Here is a 19,703-nt window from a genome sequence, read left to right on the forward strand (position 1 = left end):
GAGATTAAAGACAGCAATGCAAAAAATAACTTTAGAATGTAATTAACAGAGATGTGCGCATCTATAATCTAAAAGCAATAAATTATTCAAAAAACCATCTCAAGCTTGCGCCATATCAGGAATTATTTTAGTTTTGCTGTATATGAAAAATATTCCCTTGTGTTGAAACCCATAATAAACATGTACCTCCTCATTCATAATTACCAAACTGTTATCCATGGTAAGATAAATATATGTTGCAGATACAGTATTAACATTTTATCTGATCTGCTAAACCTTTTAGTTGAATAAAAAAATGGAAGTCTCAGTGATGGCAACAGATTAATTTGTAAAATTAATTCAATGAGCCTTCATTCTAACATTTAGTTTTGATTTGGGCAAAAAGAATACACAGTAACATTTATTATAAACAAGCATTAAGAATCACCATTTCTATAAAACATTTCAAAACATACCAATAAGGGCTTTCAACAGCAAGTTATCTTAATGACCTCAGGCAAAAAGAACAAACCTAAATAGTGCACAGAAGTATAATCAGTACATAACAGAGTAAAGTACATAGAAACATAGAAAATAGGCGTAGGAGCAGGCCATTCGGCCCTTCGAGCCTGCACTGCCATTTAATATGATCATGCAACTTCAGTACCCCACTCCTGCCTTCTCCGATTCCTTTAGCCGTAAGGGCCACATCTAACTCCTTTTTGAATATATCCAACGAACTGGACTCAACCACTTTCTGTGGTAGAGAATTCCATAGGTTCACAATTCTCTGGGTGAAGTTTCTCCTCATCTCGGTCCTATGCCTTACCCCTTATCCTTAGACTGTGACCCCTGGTTCTGGAGTTCCCCAACATCGGGAACATTCTTCCTACATCTAACCTGTCCAATCCCGTCAGAATTTTATATGCTTCTATGAGATTCCCTCATTCTTCTAAATTCCAGTGAATATAAGCCTAGTCGATCCAGTCTTTCTTCATATGTCAGTCCTGCCATCCCGGGAATCAGTCTGGTGAACCTTCACTGCACTCCCTCAATAGCAAGAATGTCCTTCCTCAGATTAAGAGACCAAAACTGCACACAATACTCAAGGTGTGGTCTCACCAAGGCCCTGCACAACTGCAGCAAGACCTCTCTGCTCCTATACTCAAATCCTCTCGCTATGAAGGCCAACATGCCATTTGCTTTCTTAACTGCCTGCTGTACCTGCATGCCTACTTTCAATGACTGATGTACCATGACACCCAGGTCTCGTTGTACCTCCCCTTTTACTAATCTGTCACCATTCAGATAATAATCTGCCTTCCTATTTTTGCCACCAAAGTGGATAACCTCACACTTATCCACATTATACTGCATCTGCCCACTCACCTAACCTGTCCAAGTCAACCTTGCAGTCTCTTAGCATCCTCCTCACAGCTCACACTGCCACCCAGCTTAGTGTCATCTGCAAATTTGGAGATATTACATTCAATTTAAAGCCTAGATTTTCTTCTACAGTCTTGTAATTTAGTCACCCTCTTAAAGGATTACTCCTGACTGCCTGTGAAAAATCTACGTATTTTGCCTCTAATTAAACTGAGTCAGCTAATTTTGCCAGATTTATTGCTGATTATCAGTTTATATGCCTTTCACATGGCTACCAAGCCTACAGTGATCATCAACATTTGACATTCCTTGCCTAGCTACCTATACTAAAAGTCACTGACTTGTAACTTTAGCAACTTACAACTGCTTCCAACTTGGAAATGTTGGAGAGCAATTGCAAGATATGGTACATCAGACTGTTATTTGCAGTAGAATGAAGTCCACAAACCATACCTATAAAATGATTTTATTTTGACTAAATTTCAAAAGTGCTTCATTGGTTGTAAAGCGTTTTGCGCTCATGAAAGGGGCTACATAAATGCAAGTTCTCTTTCTTTATAACAGTAATGTATTTGGGAGAAGTTGTCAGATTTTTTCAAAATACAAGCAATCCTTAGCATTCCTTTAATAAAATCATATGTAAACAGACTGTGAACAACAAACATTTCTTTCTCACCATTTCTAAATAAATGTCATGAAAGTGTATATGCAGCAGTTTTCTCTCTCACCTGTTATTGCCTCTCCTCCATGATGTCCAGACTTCAGAAATGAGAAGACTGTTTTAGCCTGGTATGCACAATCAACACAACCCTGTACAGCCTGTTGAAGCACTGTAGGCACAGGCCCAGGCCCAAAGTGATCTGGAAGCTGCTGAACTTTTTTTTTATTCAGATGCGGTCCACAGTTTCCATGTTTGTTAACGTAGACACAAACTGTAACAAAACAGCTGCTATTAAATATTAATACTTCAGCTTAATCTCGTCAACAAATTATATTAACTTGTAGCACACACTACATAATACAGGTTGTACCTCTCTAGTGCGGGATTCTTTAGACCGGAAACATCCCTGGTCCGGCATCATTTCCGGCGGGGGTGGCGTCCCGCGCTGTTCATGGAGGTAAGTGGGCCGGACAAGGAAAGGGAAAGAAAGGGTAGGCGGCTTACTGAGATGCCAAGGATTGAAAAAAAACGGAGATTCTGAGCGATGAAATGCTGTGCAGTCGGGTCGTTGTCAGCAGTCGCCTCCAGAAAAATAGCGCCAAACCAGCACTGCGAGAGAGGGAGGCCCGAGATTTCAGTGAGTTGTTTTCCCGCGCTTCCTGGCTCTGTGCAGAGCTGCTGCTTTATGTGGGCGATGTCCTGGTTTCCCGTGTTTTCTGGCTCTCTGCGTGGAGAGGGAGTGAGGCCGGAGTTTTGCAGCTGGAGCGTGGCGGAGGCTTTCAGGGGCCCGAGCGCTGTGATCAGGATCCGGTAAGTCTAGGCTTGACGTGACCTTCCGTGGTCCGGAAAATTCTCTGGTCCGGCACCGGTCAGGTCTCAAGGGTGCCGGACTGGAGAGGTACAACTGTACCTCCAAGTTTAATCTTGTATTCTCAATGTTTTATTTCTGTGCTTACCAAGGTAAAGGATGTTTGTGCTAAGGAATGGAACAGTTTTTGACACCCGCAGTGTCAAAACTGCAGAGAGCTCACAGGTTAGATGCTGCATAGCCAGATGCAGAGTAAAACTCCATGTACTCTGGCCCAACAATGTCCAGCTTCAGAAGAGCAACCCTGCTCAGTACATTGTTTCCATCCTCTTGGTTTTTCTGAATAAGATTGTCCATTTAGTGTCAGATTATGGAGCGTTCTGTGATGCAGCACATCAACTCATTAGGAGTGACGATGCAGCATTTCACATGGGATTTTTAAAACCAGTAGTGCCAATGGATTTCCATCCCATCAGTCTGGAATAAATTCAAATCTGGGTTTCAAGGGACAGTGTGCTAATTCACAACATCACCAAATTCCCTAAACTTCAAACTTTAAGTGCAATACTACAATCAATGGCATGTGTCAAATATTTGACTACTCTAGCCTAAGCATCTTAGCCAGTGCAGTTTTAAATCAATGCCACTCCATTACTCTGCAACATTTAATAAACTACACTGAAAAGTGATACGGAAATAAAATGAGTCAGTGAGTTTTCATAGTTAAACTGAAAAGTTTGCAATCGCTTTCTTTGTATACAAAGATACCATGCATAAAGGTCATCCTCAAAAATTTGAAGAATGATGGATTAATGCACTAATCTGCAGTTTTATATAACAGCAATAATGAACTCTTGGAAATCTGATCTGAGTAAGAATTAAGTGTAAATTAAGAAATGGTTACTCTTCAAAAAATTCATGTTCAATATATTAGACCATGTATCCAAGTATTAAACAATAATGTGATATTTGGACTCACCTGGTCCAAATATTTCTTTAAAATTCACAAAATAAAAAAACAGCAAATCAAAGAAAAAAAAATTCTACTACTTAGTTCTAGCTTCTTGGCAATTAAAGTAACAATAAATTTCAGTTGTTAAACAGTAATCAATTAACGTGTGTTTGTTATGCACCATTCAACTTTATGAAAGTACTTCATTTGCATTTAACTATTCGTCAATGCAAGAGAGTAAGCAGATATCTTTTGTTGCAGTTTAATTTATAATAATCAGGCATTAACTTTTCTCTGAATACAAAATTGATCAGTGATTGTTCAGAAGATGTTCATCATTAATATAGGAGGAATCAGAGCGCTATAATTCGGCTTTTGCTTGACTGTACAACCACAACCATGCAATATTCTTATGGTAAATTCATAAAAGCTTTGTTCATATTTTCTTATTTACTCGCGATGAGCAGAGGCTTTTACCTGTGGACATTACTGATGGAGTTGTGTTGGGAATAATAGCAGCATCTTGAGGGCCCTGGGCACTGCTAATGTCAGGTTCAGGGGTTGTTGTGGTAGGTGAGGGAGGATGTGAACTTTGTACTGTTCGAGACTTTCTCTGAAATGTAAAAAATGTATTTTGCAAATCATGTAAAGTACTGCAAAATGGCTTATTTTTGTTGATACTTCAATAATGCTGACTTTCTCAAATAAAATGCGACTGTACATTTTATCTTTGAAAATTTGCCAAAGTGAATCAGGCTGAGAAATTTCACTCTCCATTTCAATTACAATTAACGACTTGCATCTATTTTGTTGAGTAATACAGGCACAGGCTAAATCATATGGGTTTCAGTCGAAACTGAAGCAAAGGCTAGATGTTATACCAGGAAAGAAAGGGTAACCCGAGAACAAATCAACTCTTACTAGCACATTTTAGCAGTTACTTCTAGAGTAATAACACAAAAGCAAAATACTGCAGATACTGGAATCTGAAATAAAAAAACAGAAAATGCTGGGAATCTCAGTGTCTGTGGAGAGAAAAATAGAGTTAACGTTTCGGGTTGCCAATCCTTCGTCTGAACTGGCGAATGTTCGAAAAGAACACATTCTTAAGAAGCACTGAAAGGGGGAGGGGAAGAAAGACCAAAAGGGAAGGTCTGTGATAGGTTGGAAGGCAGGAGCGATTAGAGACACAAAAGGGATGATGGGCCGAATTGAAATAAGGGCAGGAGTTAGAAAAAGGTTAGTCTAGAAGGGGGGTGGGGATGTGTGTGTGAATGGCAGAATGATGACCAGCTGCTATTGGAAACAAAGAGAAAAAAAATCATAAGCTCGGCGGGGGTTGGCAGGAGAGAGAAGGGAGCCAAAAATGGGCAGAGGTCATGCTCTAAAATTGTTGAACTCGATGTTGAATCCAGAAGGCTGTAAAGTGCCTAAACGAAAGATGAAGTACTGTTCCTCGAGCTTGCGTTGAGCTTCATTGGAAGAGTGCAGTAGTCCGAGGACTGAGATATCAGAGTGGAGAGACCAAGCGCAGATTGGGTGACTGCTTTGCGGAGCACCTCCGTTCAGTCCTTAAGTGTGACCCTGAGCTTTCGGTCGCCTGTCATTTTAATTCTTCATTCCACTCCCACTCTGATATCTCGGCCTCAGACTCCTGCACAGTTCCAATGAAGCTCGACGCAAGCTCGAGGAACAGCACCTCATCTTTAGTTTTGGCACTTTACATCCTTCTGGACTCCACATCGAGTTCAACAATTTCAGAGCATAACCTCTGCCCATCTTTGGCTCCCTTTCCCACCCACCCACCCCCAGCTTATGTTTTTTTTCTCTGTCTCCAATGACAGCTGGTCATTATTCCGCCATTCACATCATATCGAGACTAACCTTTTTCTAACTCCTGCCATCATCATTTCAATTCGGTCCAACATCCCTTTTGTCTCTCTCATCTCTGCTACCTTCCACCCTATCACAGACCTTCCCTTTTGTTCTCTCTTCTCCCTCCTCTTTCAGTGCTTCTTAAGAATATGTTCATTTTGAACAGTCGCCAGTTCTGACAAAGGGTCTTCGACCCGAAAGGTTAACTCTGTTTTGCTCTCCACAGATGCTGCCTGACCTGCTGAGATTTCCAGTATTTTCTGTTTTTACTTCTAGAGCAATACTGTCATAAAGTCACCTGTTTGCTCTCATAACCAGGGATCGGTGTATGCAGAAATGGAAAGAAGTGAACTTTATTAAGTAAATCCAAACAGCACCATAATTACACCCAAGGTTTCTAAAGATGGAACTTGATGTTGAATAAGAGAGAATAACAGCTTTCGTAAGCAAAATTAGACAATTAGCACAATGCATTGGCTCAGATTTTGCAATCGGAATAAGTGAGGCTATCAGTGTTCACAATTATTATGGAATAAATTTGAAAATAACAACTGGCGTCTGCACATGTGCAGTAAATCACTGAAATCAGGAAGTTGCTTTCCGAGATACACTACTCTTCAATGAGCTTCGCTACACCAGTACATCACTGAGCGACTCGGCATTAAAATATATGAAGGCGCAAAGTTAATTACCGCTAAACAGCCTCCCTGGCACTGAAAATTTACTTTTACAAATTCCTTCAGAATTTAATGATTGTTGGAGATTTAAAAAAAAATGTTGTTAAGAACTAAAATACATTTTTATGAACTTTTTCATAGTCTCTTATCTCTCTCTCTTAATCCTATCTCTTATTCTCTCTCTTTATTTCACTTTCTGTGCATGATTTTACATTGAATTAAATATTCAAATTTATACTTCCTGGTTTAAAGTCTGTGTGTCTCAGTGAGAATTCTTCAATCTGATTCGTCAAAAAAACGCGCTGTTGCTTTCCCTGCTCACACCACAGATCCCCTGCAGAGGGTGCCGTGCTTAAAAGTATTGCGAATAAATAGAAGTTGTCATGCAAAAGCCCAAGAAACGTCTGTGGGCAGCTGGAAGAATAATGAATGGCATGTACCATTTCCTTCGCTGTTAACGGCAAAATCCGGGCCATTAAATCATCACAATTATACTACCCACATACTTGAGGTTTAGGATTGCTTTGTGAAAACAGATAAAGGTTCAGAGTACTAACAGATGCCTCCTGCAGGCAACTAAAAGGTACCACCAGGCTGCATACTCCCATTCGGCAATAAAGTACTTCCAAGTCCAGGTTCCTGTTTCTTTTAAGTAAAATGCTACATCATTGAAAACCATCCTAAGGTTGCACCATATGGAGGGGCAAGAGAGGAGGGGGAGGTGGGACGAGAGAAGGGGGAGGGGGCCCCCAAGAGAGGGGGGGGGGGGGGAAGAGAGAGTGGGCCCAAAGAGGAGGGGAGGGGGCGTGCAGTGGCAGATGGGGATGGGAAAGAGTGAGGGAGAATTACGATGGGGTATAATGCGAGAGGACGAATCAAAGAAAGGGGTAGAAAGAGAAGTACAGGAAGAAAGGGACCAGGAGAGAAGAGATGAGGAAGAGGACGACAACAGGGGAGCAAAGGCAGAGAAACCTACAATGGGGAGAGTGCTGGAAAACACCCTCAGCAGGAAGTAGGGGTGAGCGCGCCCTCCTGCAGGGATGATTTTCGTGCTCAGTAGGTAGATTTGGACAATTAATGTGCACATTGCGGATTAATAGGCTCAATTTTCTTAGCCGTGGTAGGTGTGATATTCCACTAGGGAGTAGGCTTGGTCGGCTTTGCCGATTTACTGCCACATTGTTTTTAAAGTATTTTTCAATGGGGTTCAATTAATAATAGGTTAAATATAAATACTTTTTCCTGCAGCTTCACAGTGCACAAAGTTTGCTTTGGTACTGCGCAGGAGACGTGTGATCAAAGTTATCACTATTGTGAAATTGCTGGCCAAAAGATATTTTACACTGTCCTTTTGCTACACTTCAATTTTCATTTAAGAGTATCATGGTAGTAATTTCAATAAGGATTCTGGTTTAATTTGTGGGAATCCTTTCACTGCTATTTGTTGCTGATGATGGCTGTTCATGAGGGATGTCACGTAATGTTAGTTGAGCCCCTCTGTGCTGAATGGGTCACATAGCATGACACTCGCAGAGCCAAATACAGGTACAGTATCAATGGAATGTTGCGGCCACTCTTCGTTTTTAATAGATAATAGAAACATAGAAAATAGGTGCAGGAGCAGGCCATTCGAACCTGCACCACCATTCAATATGATCATGGCTGATCATGCAACTTCAGTACACCACTCCTGCATTCTCTCCATAGCCCTTGATCCCTTTAGCTGTTAGGGCCACATCTAACTCCCTTTTGAATATATCAAACGAACTGGGCTCAACAACTTTCTGTGGTAGAGAATTCCATAGGTTCACAATTCTCTTGGTGAAAAGGTTTCTCCTCATCTCGGTCCTAAATGGCTTACCCCTTTATCCTTAGACTGTGACCCCTGGTTCTGGACTTCCCCAACATCGGGACCATTCCTCCTGCATCTAATCTGTCCAATCCCATCAGAATTTTATATACTTCTATGAGATCCCCTCTCATTCTTCTAAATTCCAATGAATATAAGCCTAGTCGATCCAGTCTTTCTTCATATGTCAGTCCTGCCATCCCAGGAATCAGTCTGGTGAACCTTCGCTGCACTCACTCAATAGCAAGAATGTCCTTCCTCAGATTAGGAGACCAAAACTGTACACAATATTCAAGGTGTGGCCTCACCAAGGCCCTGTACAACTGCAGTAAGACCTCTCTGCTCCTATACTCAAATCCTGTCGTTATGAAGGCCAACATGCCATTTATTTTCTTTACTGTCTGCTGTACCTGCATGCCTACTTTCAATGACTGATGTACCATGACACCCAAGTCTTGTTGCACCTCCCCTTTTACTAACCTGTCACCATTCAGATAATAATCTGTCTTCCGGTTTTTGCCACCAAAGTGGATAACCTCACATTTATCCACATTATACTGCACCTGCCCACTCACCTAACCTGTCCAAGTCACCCTTGCAGCCTCTTAGCATCCTCCTCACAGCTCACACTGTCACCCAGCTTCGTGTCATCTGCAAACTTAGAGATATTACATTAAATTCCTTTGTCTAAATCATTAATATATAGTTACTTTGAAGTTAACAATTTCCCACCACCGGAATATCAGTTGGTTCAAATATACATTTATCTCTATTCAGCAACAAAAATGTGAGATTTTTTGAAGGGCGGTAAATAATCTTACTCACAACATATTAAGTATTGAGTACTGCATTTATAAATATTTGAAGAGTGTAACTAGAGCTGTTTGAACAAACCTTGACTCCAGGTTTTGCTCCTCTTTTCGCTGATTTGGATGGATCAGCAGTGGAAACAGATTTAGGTGATGAACTGATTTGTGATGGTACACTCTTTTTTGAAGTGGATTGCCCAGGTTGTTTGCCCCGTATGCTTTTACGACCTTTCTGCATTGGCAATTCATCAGCAGATTTCTGTGGTGATTGCATTGTCCGTTTAGTCAATCTGGAAGGAGTTGATGGAGTAGCAGGAATACTCTTTGGAATGGAGACTGAAAATAAGCAGAACATTTTAAAAAAAGAGAATACCATACTAAATCAAATAATACGTGTACACAATATATGCCTCTCCTTCAAAAGAAACCAAACCATCCCTTCATCTTTCCTCACACAGCCTAGTAAAACTATCCTCTCCTCCGTCCACTTTTTTTGAATGTTATACATGAAGGCAATTAGCGTCAGCCTGAACTCAATGGTAGTACTCTCACCTCCCAGTCAGAAGACATGGGTTCAAACTCCACTCGAGACTTGAACACATAGGGTCAAAAATTGCGGTCTCCACGGGCACGTATGATGTGCTCACGCACCCGTAAAGGCCCCGCAAGTTCCAGGTTTAGATGCGCAATGCGCATGTGCTGAAAACCAGCACTTGTTTTTTTTCTTTTGACAGTTCCAACGCATCTCCAGGAGAAGGACCTTCGTGGGCCTGTTTTTACCAGCGTAAAAGTTTTAAAAGATAGAAAAATAAAATTAATAATTTTATTAAAAACCCTGTTTATTTTTACTCCTATTAAAACATTAAAAAAATTCATTAAAATAATTTTCTCTAAAACATTTAATTAAATTCAACTTCAATTAATTTTAAATGTGTGAAGTGTTTTCCTTACTTAATTAAAATGTGTGTGTTTTTGGGGTATCCCCATTCATAGAAATGGTGATCTCCATTTGTACTGTGACTGAGGACACACCATTTTCATTGGTTGGTCTAGCCCACGTGATCCCAGGCTGCACATACACTCCTGGAATATGTGGGCCCCTATGCTGAACTGCAAATGGAGGTCTCGGAGCTTAGAAACATAGAAAATAGGTGCAGGAGTAGGCCATTCGGCCCTTCGAGCCTGCACCGCCATTCAATGAGTTCATGGCTGAACATGCAACAAGTCTACATTCCTCTGGGACCACCAAGCACTTTCGTTAAAAAAAACTTTGGTTGGAGGCGTCCTCCCTCAGGAAGCCTCCGACCGCAATTTCTGGGCCAATATCTAGACCGACAGTTCAGTGCAGTATTGAGGGAGTACTGCACTGTCGGAGATGCAGTTTTCGGAGGAAATGTTAAACTGAGGCCCTTTCTACACTCTAGGATGGCTATAAAAGATCCCATGACACTATTTGCAAAAGAGCAGTGGAATTCTCCCGGTGTCCTGGCCAAACTTTATACCTCAACCTGAAGCACTAAAACAGATTATCTTAAAATTTTATTAAAAATTCACCAGAACAAGTGGCTCATTACTGTTTGTGGGACCTTGTTGCGCACAAATTTGCTGCTGCCTTTCCTTACACAACAGCGACTGTACTTCAAAAACAATTTAATTGGCTGTGAAGCACATTGGGACATTCTAAAGACAGCAAAGGCAAGTTATTTCATGACAATTAGGAAGAAAATAAAAGGCAGGACTGAAATGTTTGTCAAATTGCCAGTTGTGTTAGTCAGGCCACTGCACATAGTCAAAACACATCAAGCCTGTATCACCCCTCCCATCTCTCCTTTAAGAACCACCCCAAAGACCCACTATGACCTTTTGACTGCTCACCCACTCCCTTTTCTGTCTTCAACCTAACCAAACTCCTTACCGATTCCATTTCCTTCTTCATCCACTCTTAGCCTCAGCGCACACATCTCCTCCTCGGTTTTACATCTCATTCAAAAGACAGCAGTTCCAAAAATGCAGCACTTCAGTGCCAAGCTAAATTATCTGCTCAAGTCCTGGACTTGCTTTTTAACCCATGACCTTCTGACAAAAGTGAGAATGCTGCCACTGAGACAAGCAGGCACTGTTGATAACCATGACATCCGCATTCAGGAACATAAAATGTGTTAACTTTCCATCATTAACTATTCCATTGCTTTATTTTACCAATTTGCAAATTACGGAGGTTTCAAATCTGGATTTGCGCCCATTACACACAAACACTGCAAATGCCAGACTTCAGTTATATGCCTAATAGTTTTCTGGTCTGATTTATCTGGGCATTTATCTGGGTAGGCACTTAAACAAGTGTCATAAGTCAGAAAGCATAACTACACTTCAACTAGATTAGGTAAACTGTGTAGCACTTGGGCCAATCCAATACACAACTGGGAACTTATTTTGAATGCAAGGATAAAAATATCTTCAGGGAAATGGGTTTGGGTGGTCTCGGAAAGAGAGATGACCTCTGTTCGTCTTTGAATAATGCCACAGGATCATTAAAGTTTATCTGAACCTCAAAGATAGGCAGACAAGATCTTGGTTTAATGCCTTATCCAAAGGAGGATATCTTCAATAATACTATACTACTCGGATATATTCAAGAGGGAGTTAGATATCGCCCTTACGGCTAAAGGGATCAAGGGGTATGGAGAGAAAGCAGGAAAGGGGTACTGAGGGAATGATCAGCCATGATCTTATTGAATGGTGGTGCAGGCTCAAAGGACCGAATGGCCTATTCCTGCACCTATTTTCTTTGTTTCCACCTCGGTACTGCAAGGTGTCAGCCCACAGTTCTGGGCTGAAGGCAATTCCACAACCTTCTGACTCGGAGGCGAGAGCTACCAACTGAATCAAGCTGACAAAAATTTTAAGTACAAGGAATGCATCTGCCAACAATGCATCTGTCATTTGCTTGATAAATCTGAAGATTGCAGAGTAGATTGAAAGGTTCTGGTGGCATAAATGCTTAATACTAGGGTTATATTCTCATCTTTGGGAAGAGCTGTCTCTGTTGTACAAGTTATCTGCAGGACAGCTTTCAGCAGATGCCATAGCTATGTGGCATCGTCCTTCTGATGCAGAGATTACAATGACAGGGCTCCTCTTACATGCCCAGGTATGAATGGGGATCTTGGGGTAATGGCAGCTGCAGCCATAACACCTCAGAGGTGTTGTCATAACGACATTTGGTTTACACCTCATGCGTCTGCCTTGCTCATTTAAATTGTGCAGCACTCAGAATTCAGAAAGAAATTCTCAAACTCAATGTGACAAGTTCAATTGTAGCCGCAAGAAATAATACAACTGGAGAAACGTTTTGTTAAAGAAAAATTAAGATCCAAACTAGCACAGTCCAAAGCAACTGTAACTAAAGCAATGAGAAAACGACATTTGGTTTACACCTCATGTGTCTGCCTTGCTCATTTAAATTGTGCAGCACTCAGAATTCAGAAAGAAATTCTCAAACTCAATGTGACAAGTTCAATTGTAGCCGCAAGAAATAATACAACTGGAGAAACGTTTTGTTAAAGAAAAATTAAGATCCAAACTAGCACAGTCCAAAGCAACTGTAACTAAAGCAATGAGAAAAACACAAATAAATATAATTTTTCTCCCAAAAGGAATCATATTACCATCAACATTTCAAAAACAAATCTAGCTTTAAGCATACAATTTCAGTAGGTCAGGCCTGTGAATAAGCCATGTGCCCATTTTAATATGGGCGAGCTGAGAACCGGAGGTAAAGCTTGCCAGAGACACAGGACCAATCAAAAGAATTTTTGAGGTTATTGCAAGATTTGTGCTGGGCAGCACTGCAGCCTCTTGAAAGCTGACCAGTTTGTTACTGCAAAATGCTGTGCTTTGGATGCATCGATCCAATTTACCAATCCGTGCTTAAGCCACCAGTGGGCCTCAGAATTTCAGGGAATTATAGCTAAGTATTAGACACACATGTCAAACCTAAGGTATATGCAAAACAATAAGACCTTTTCAGAATTCATTAGTAGCCATAAGCATGCATAATAAGGCAAGAGATTAGACATGGGGAGGGGGGATTTTACACTGAAGTTATGCTGGTATACAGTGTTGATTCATTTAAAATTAAAATTGGGCACCACATTTAAAATTTCCACAAAGCCTGTGCAATCAATTGCAGAGACTTGGGACAAAATAATTTTAATTAAAATTTCCAGCATTTACTCCAGCAACGAAGAGGCCGGCATCAACTCTGCACAGTGGGCAGGCCTCCAAGGTGATAAGTTTCATAGAGAGAATAATTTTGGAAGGAAATAAAAAAGCAATTCACAACATTTACAACTGTCTACACAAAAGACAATGTAAAAAGGAGTTTAGGAGCATCCTCTACTGTGCACGGAACTTCATCCAACTGCCTGTACATGACACATGAAACAGAATGCATACTCCACATTGGTGTTGCCCATCAACATAGCTAGATCAATATAGCCCTTGTAAAACAAGAGAAAGTTGGTATTGGCAGAACTGAAGCACATGAGCACTGACATTAACTGGTTGCATTAGTGATGACGTTAATTTTGGAATTCATGCGTCAGTCGGGGAAGGTAGAGAATAGGAATTATCTGTTTTAGTTCGGTTTATTTGTAAATCAGAAGCTTTACATAAAATCTACTACATTGGATATTAAAAAGATTTAATTTAATTGAGGTTTTGATAAAATTCATGAAAAACTCAACCTTCACTCCTCATTATTTGAATTATTTCAAAAGGTTACAGCCTTACAACTCGTGGTGAGTTCGCCAATAATCCATTTGTACTTGGTGAAAAATGACTTGGCAATACAGTACATCCTGCAAAATAAAACCAAAACCAAGCCACAAGGTCCGAAAACCTGAAAATATACCAACTACTGTTTCAAGTTCCTCTAAAATCAAAGGGAATAAATAAACATCCCCAAATGGGGAAATCTTGATTCAAAAATGTATCTGTTATAAATAGTAATTGTCTACACATTTTAGACCATCCAACTATCTCGGGGTCGGAGGTACACATGCATCAATCTGCATTAACCTTATGATGTTTTAAATGTGGGTGATATCCAGGATGATCAGAGAAATCTCAGTATTCATAACATGGTTTGCTGGGCAAAGTAGCTTTCCATAAACATTTACAATAGAGATATTCTGTAAAAAGAATTGAGTTCAAACTGAAATATTTGTGCAAGCAAATTTTTATTGTACACAAAACACAGTATTTCCTGAAGAGAACCTGAAAGCTGTGCTGCATAGCAATGTACAACTGTGATCAAAAGAGGCCTTTAACTGAAATATGAAAAATCATTAAATGTAGAAGTCAAATAAGCTTTCATTTGAAGTCAAGCAAGCTGTGGGGACAACTGTATCTACTGTAAAACCTGGTGCCTAAATCTCACTTTCCCACCAATCTAATGACCTGCAAATATTAGATTTGCCCTGTTTAATGTACAAGTTTCAGGTAGACTTTATGGGGCCAGGTTTCAGCCTGAGTTGCTCCTGTTTTTTTGGAGCAACTGGTTTAGAATGGAGTATCTTAGAAATTGCAATTCTCGGCATTTAGTTTGCTCCAGTTCTAGTCAGTTAGAACAGTTTCAGTTTGGAACAGATTTTTTTTTCCAAAAGGGGCACGTCCGGCCACTTACGCCCGTTTTGAAAGTTTAAGCAGTGAAAACATACTCCAAACTAACTTAGAATGGAGTAAGTGTAGGTTTTTGTACACTCAGAAAAACCTTGTCTACACTTAGAAAATCAGGCGTAGGTTACAAATCAGGCGTAGGGAATGGGGGTGGGGGGTTTAAAGGGAAGTTTACAAACATTAAACACTTCAGTTTTACAAATAAAGAGCCATCATCAATAATAAATTATAAATACATCAATAAATCAACCATAAGTCAATCAAAAAAAATTAATAAAAAATTTAAAAAAAAAACATTTTCTACTTACCGACTGCAGCACAGGTAGCCCTCCAACAGCGTGCTGGGATGGGGCCCCCCCAGTGTGTGTCTGTCAGTGTCTTTATCTCTCTGTCTGTCTGTGTGTGTCTTTCTCACTCTCTGTCTGTCAGTGTCTGTGTTTCTGACAGCGAGGGGAGGGGGAGGAGGGAGGGAGAGGGAGGCAGGGGAGAAGGGAGGGAGGGGAGAAGGGAGGGAGGGGAGAAGGGAGGGAGGGGAAAAGGGAGGGAGGGGAAAAGGGAGGGAGGGGAAAAGGGAGGGAGGGGAAAAGGGAGGGAGGGGAAAAGGGAGAGAGGGGAAAAGGGAGAGAGGGGAAAAGGGAGAGAGGGGAGAAGGGAGGGAGGGGAGGAGGGAGGGAGGGGAGGAGGGAGGGAGGGAAGGGAGGGAGGGAAGGGAGGGAGGGGAGAAGGGGAGAGGGAGGGAGGGAGGCTGAACGGTCCCGGCCTGGCCGGGCCCAAGATTTCGGGCAGGGCCCGCCCCCAGCACTGGAGTTAAAGGTAGGTGGCCGGGTCGGGTCCTGGAGTGGAGGGGGGAAAAGAGAGAGCGGGAGTCGGGTCGGGGAGCGGGAGTCGAGTCGGGTCGGGTCCAGGGGGAGTCGGGTCGGTTCGGTTCGGAGCGAAGGGGGGGATTTGAGAGAACCAGCTGAAGGGAGGAAGCAGGAGCTGGGCGTGGGAGATGCAGCCTGATCCATGCCGCCCCGGTGAGCCCATTCGGCCAGGGCTAGGGGCAGTGTGCTTGGGCCCCTCCCACACAGTTTTGGGCACCTGGAGCTACTGCACATGCACACCCACTGTAGCGCGCCTGTACAGAGGTCCTGGCACTGTTTTCAGCGCAGGGGACCTGGCTCCCAACCCCACAGCTCGTGCTGTGCCGCACCCAGCTCCAGAGGACCTGCAGGGAGCCAGAGAATCCAAGTATTTTTTAGGCGCACTTTCCAGCGCGAAAAACGGGCGTCCAGGTCGTGGCTGTGCCGTTCTAGGTGTGGCCCGAAACTTAGGCCCAAAATACATTATACATCAACAACCTTTATGGTTTGCTTGGCACAGCTTCCTCTCATTTCTAGAATAAGCAATATATTTAACTTCCTTGACGTTCATAGAGTACCATAAACAATGTAGTTGCATGTATTTTTTAAAAATCAGCTTGTCCAAATTAAAAATGATTTCACTATCAAGCTATTAATAGCAATTTTCTGCATGGCATCCTATTTTTTTCCTTCAGATAAAAGGGTGACGTATATAAACTCAAATCAATCCACTATTCATCTGCAAACAGCAACCAAATTGGCAAGCAAACAGAAGAAAAAAATATACGGGCTGATCTTGCAGAATTGCTGGGGTCAAGCAGAAGCAATGAGGATGGACCTTGGAAAGTCAGCCCTTCCTCTGCTTCAAATATTTATCCAATTTTCCTATAAAAAGATGCAATGGTCTCTTCCTCAACCACTTCCTGTGACAAAATATTCCATGTTCCCCCAACCCTCCATGTAAAGAAATTTCTCCTACTCTCTTCGCTCTTCTAGTTACAATTTTGAATGGATGGCCCCCTCATCACTGACTCCCCAACCAGAAGAAATATTCTTCCCCTATTCACCCTTTCAAAACCATTCATTGTTTTTAAATTTGCTATATCATCCCCTCTTGGCCTTCTCTGCTCCAGTGGGAATTGTCCCACTATCTCCAGACTATAGTTTTTCATCTCTGGCATCATCTCGGTGAATCTATCCAGTACGTTCCCGATGACTTTAATGTATTTTCTATATTAGGGTGTCCAAAATTACATACTGTACCCTAACTGGCTGAAACATTTCCTTTTGTTAAGCTATGGGATTCCCAACAGGCTTGACTGGAGTGGCAGCATGAAGTAAGATAAATAAGAGTATATTGCTTGCAGGTTGCATATCTCTGTTTGAATATAGCTTACCCAGGGACTCCCAATGTTAACAATGTAAAGGTGCCTTTACTCTGTCTCCCCTGTGCAGTACCTGACCTACAAGTGTTTAATGCTACAGGTACAGCATTGAGAATCCGGAATCCGTACTGTTCTGGAATCCGAACACTGGGACGATCCGTGGTGGGGTCGTCTGGAATCCGGAAAACGTTCCGGAATCCGGACTCCTGCCTCGGGCCACCACCGACCTCTTCCCCGTCTCGGGATGCCGCCGACCTCTCCCCCGCCCTGCTCCCCACCCCGACCACCTAGGTATTGTGAGTACGCTCCCGTTCTCCGTATGTTTTGCTTGTGTTTCGATGTGTCTTCTAAAGTATTGAAGCATTCTGCTTGTGCTGCTTTCACCATTGATGCTGGAAGCATCTGGGCTGATCCACTGCTTGGCCCAGATGTTTTCGGATTCGGGATGTCGGAAAGACGTTCCGTAGTCCAGAAATACACAGAATCCGGAGAGGCCTCGGTCCAGAGACTGCCGGATTCTCAACGCTGTACCTGTATTACATTCTTTACCACTGGCTCTCCTCATTGTGACGAACATGAAAAACTTACTAAATTAATAAATTTGCATAAAAGAACAGAGCTAGGGCTGCTTGTGCACAAATTTTTGAAGGTGGTAAGACAGGCTAATAAAGCAGTAATTGAAGCATATGGGATCCTGGGCTTTATAAAAAGAGCCATCGAGTACAAAAGCCAGGATGTTAAGCTAAACCAATATAAAATACTAGTTCTGCGCCAGCTGGAGTCTTGTGTCCAATTCTGGGCATTGCACTTTAGGAAGGACATGAAGGATTTCGATAGCGTACAGAAGAGACTTACTAGAACTGTTCCAGGCATGAGGGATGACAGTTACGTGGATAGATTAGAGAAGCTGGGATTGTTCTACTTGTAGCAGAGAAGGCTAAAAAGGAGATTTGATAGTTGTTTAAAATCCTGGATTTCGGTAGAGTAAATAAAGAGAAACTGTTTCCAATGGCTGAAGGATTGATAACAAGAGGGCACAGATTTAAGGTGTTTCGCAAAAGAGGCTACATAAGGGAAAACTTTTTTTATGCAGCACGTGGTTAGGACTTGGAATGCACTGCCTGATAGAGTGGTGGATACAGATTCAATAGTAGCCTTCAAAAGGGAATTGGATAAACACTTGGAGAAAAAATTGTAGGGATATATGGGAAAGAACAGGGGAGTGGGATTAACTGGATTGCTCTTCAAAAGAGCTGGCGCAGACTCTATGGGCCAAATAGCCTCCTCCTGTGCTGTACTATTCTATGATTTCCACAGGCTCGCTATGTAGAAGAGGCACAGGGAACCCATGCTACTCGGGATGGGAGAGTTTAAGGTTTGCAGCTGGTCATAAAAGGGGATGGTAATTGTTTGTGCACACAAATGCGAGGAGAAATGTGGATAAACTACTCCTTGCAGGCCCTGCTACAAAATGTGCCAAGAAAGTGCAAACGTAAGCCAGTCAAAATTAGACAAATTATTAGTATTAGCAAGGAGGCATGGTGCTAACATTACAAATCTGGTTTCTCCTAAGGGTGGCAGAATGGGACCATGGAGACAATCTTTAATCTTTATCACACAAGGTTTTATATCAATTAAACTGTATGGCAGTGAAATGATTATATATATATCTTATAGGGTGCTCTCCAAACCAACACAGCTACCAGAAATTACATGCTTGCTGCATTAGAATCATAGAAACATAGAATGGTTACAACACGGAAGGCGGCCATTCGGCCCACCGAGCCCATGCCAGCTCTCTGCAAGAGCAGCTCAGCTTGTCCCACTCCCCCGGCCTTGCCCCGTAGCCCTGCAAATGTTGTTCTTTCAGGTACTTATCTAACTCCCTTTTGAAAGCAGTGATTGAGTCTGCCTCTACCACCCTTTCAGGCAGTGCATTCCAGATCCGAACCACTCGCTGTGTAAAAACGTTTTTCATATGTCGCCTTTTGTTCTTTTGCCAATCACCTTAAATCTGTGTCCTCTGGTTCTCAACCCTTCATCCAAGTCAATAATATATATCAAGAAAAGCAGTGGTCCAAGTACTGACCTCTCGGGAACACCGCTGTTTACCTTGCTCCAGTCCGAAAAACAACTGTTCATCATTAATGGTCAAGTATAGATGTAAACTGAGCACATAGATGACTGTCTCACAGCTCTTCCAAAGTCTAGCATCTGGATTTGCTGTGTGCACTTTTAGGAGAAGGCATCATGTTAACATCAAGAGAGAACCAAGACTGAAGACAAACTCACATTTTACAGCTGTCCTACATTAGGAAGCATGCCACAAAATCTTCAGCCCCCAGTTCAATCGAGGATTGGGGCAGTTTGGAACATGGTGACAGTAAAACCACACAGCAAGAATCTCCTTTTATTAGTTCCTTTGTCCCCATACTCAGTTATGCACTAACATATTTTTCAAACGCGAACACGAAGCACAGTATCCTTGCCGCTTACCTGTTAAAAAGGTATTCCTTCCCAACACCATTGTAATATACAGATCAGATCAAAGCTCTGCAGTCCTGCCACATCCAGTCATGAATGGTGATGGACAATTAAACAACGGAGGAGGCTGCTCCATGAACACCCCATTTAGGAGAACTTTTAAAATTTACATTTTAGACTCTCAACCGAAATACTTTTAAACATCTATTATTAACTTACATCTTTGACTTTTAACAACCTTTAGAAACTTTTTAAATTGGGGAAACTTTTATAATCTATTATTGATTTACATCTTAGATTTTTAACAATTCTTA

At 41.8% G+C, this 19,703-nt stretch overlaps 1 protein-coding gene across 3 annotated transcripts in view; it reads right to left on the reverse strand.

Annotated features, from left to right (window-relative positions):
• The window catches only part of LOC139276248 (polycomb protein SCMH1-like), a 217,533-nt gene that overhangs the window by 36,616 nt on the left and 161,214 nt on the right, over nucleotides 1-19,703 (reverse strand). For all 3 annotated transcript variants that reach the window (XM_070893958.1, XM_070893957.1, XM_070893959.1), the window contains 3 exons: nucleotides 9,082-9,332; nucleotides 4,264-4,399; nucleotides 2,094-2,297 (listed from right to left, as the gene is read on the reverse strand). In XM_070893958.1, the coding sequence (XP_070750059.1) occupies nucleotides 2,094-2,297; nucleotides 4,264-4,399; nucleotides 9,082-9,332 (591 nt within the window). The remainder of the gene's footprint in view (nucleotides 1-2,093; nucleotides 2,298-4,263; nucleotides 4,400-9,081; nucleotides 9,333-19,703) is intronic.

The sequence above is a fragment of the Pristiophorus japonicus genome, chromosome 11 (assembly GCF_044704955.1).
Source record: "Pristiophorus japonicus isolate sPriJap1 chromosome 11, sPriJap1.hap1, whole genome shotgun sequence".
NCBI lineage: Eukaryota > Metazoa > Chordata > Chondrichthyes > Pristiophoridae > Pristiophorus > Pristiophorus japonicus.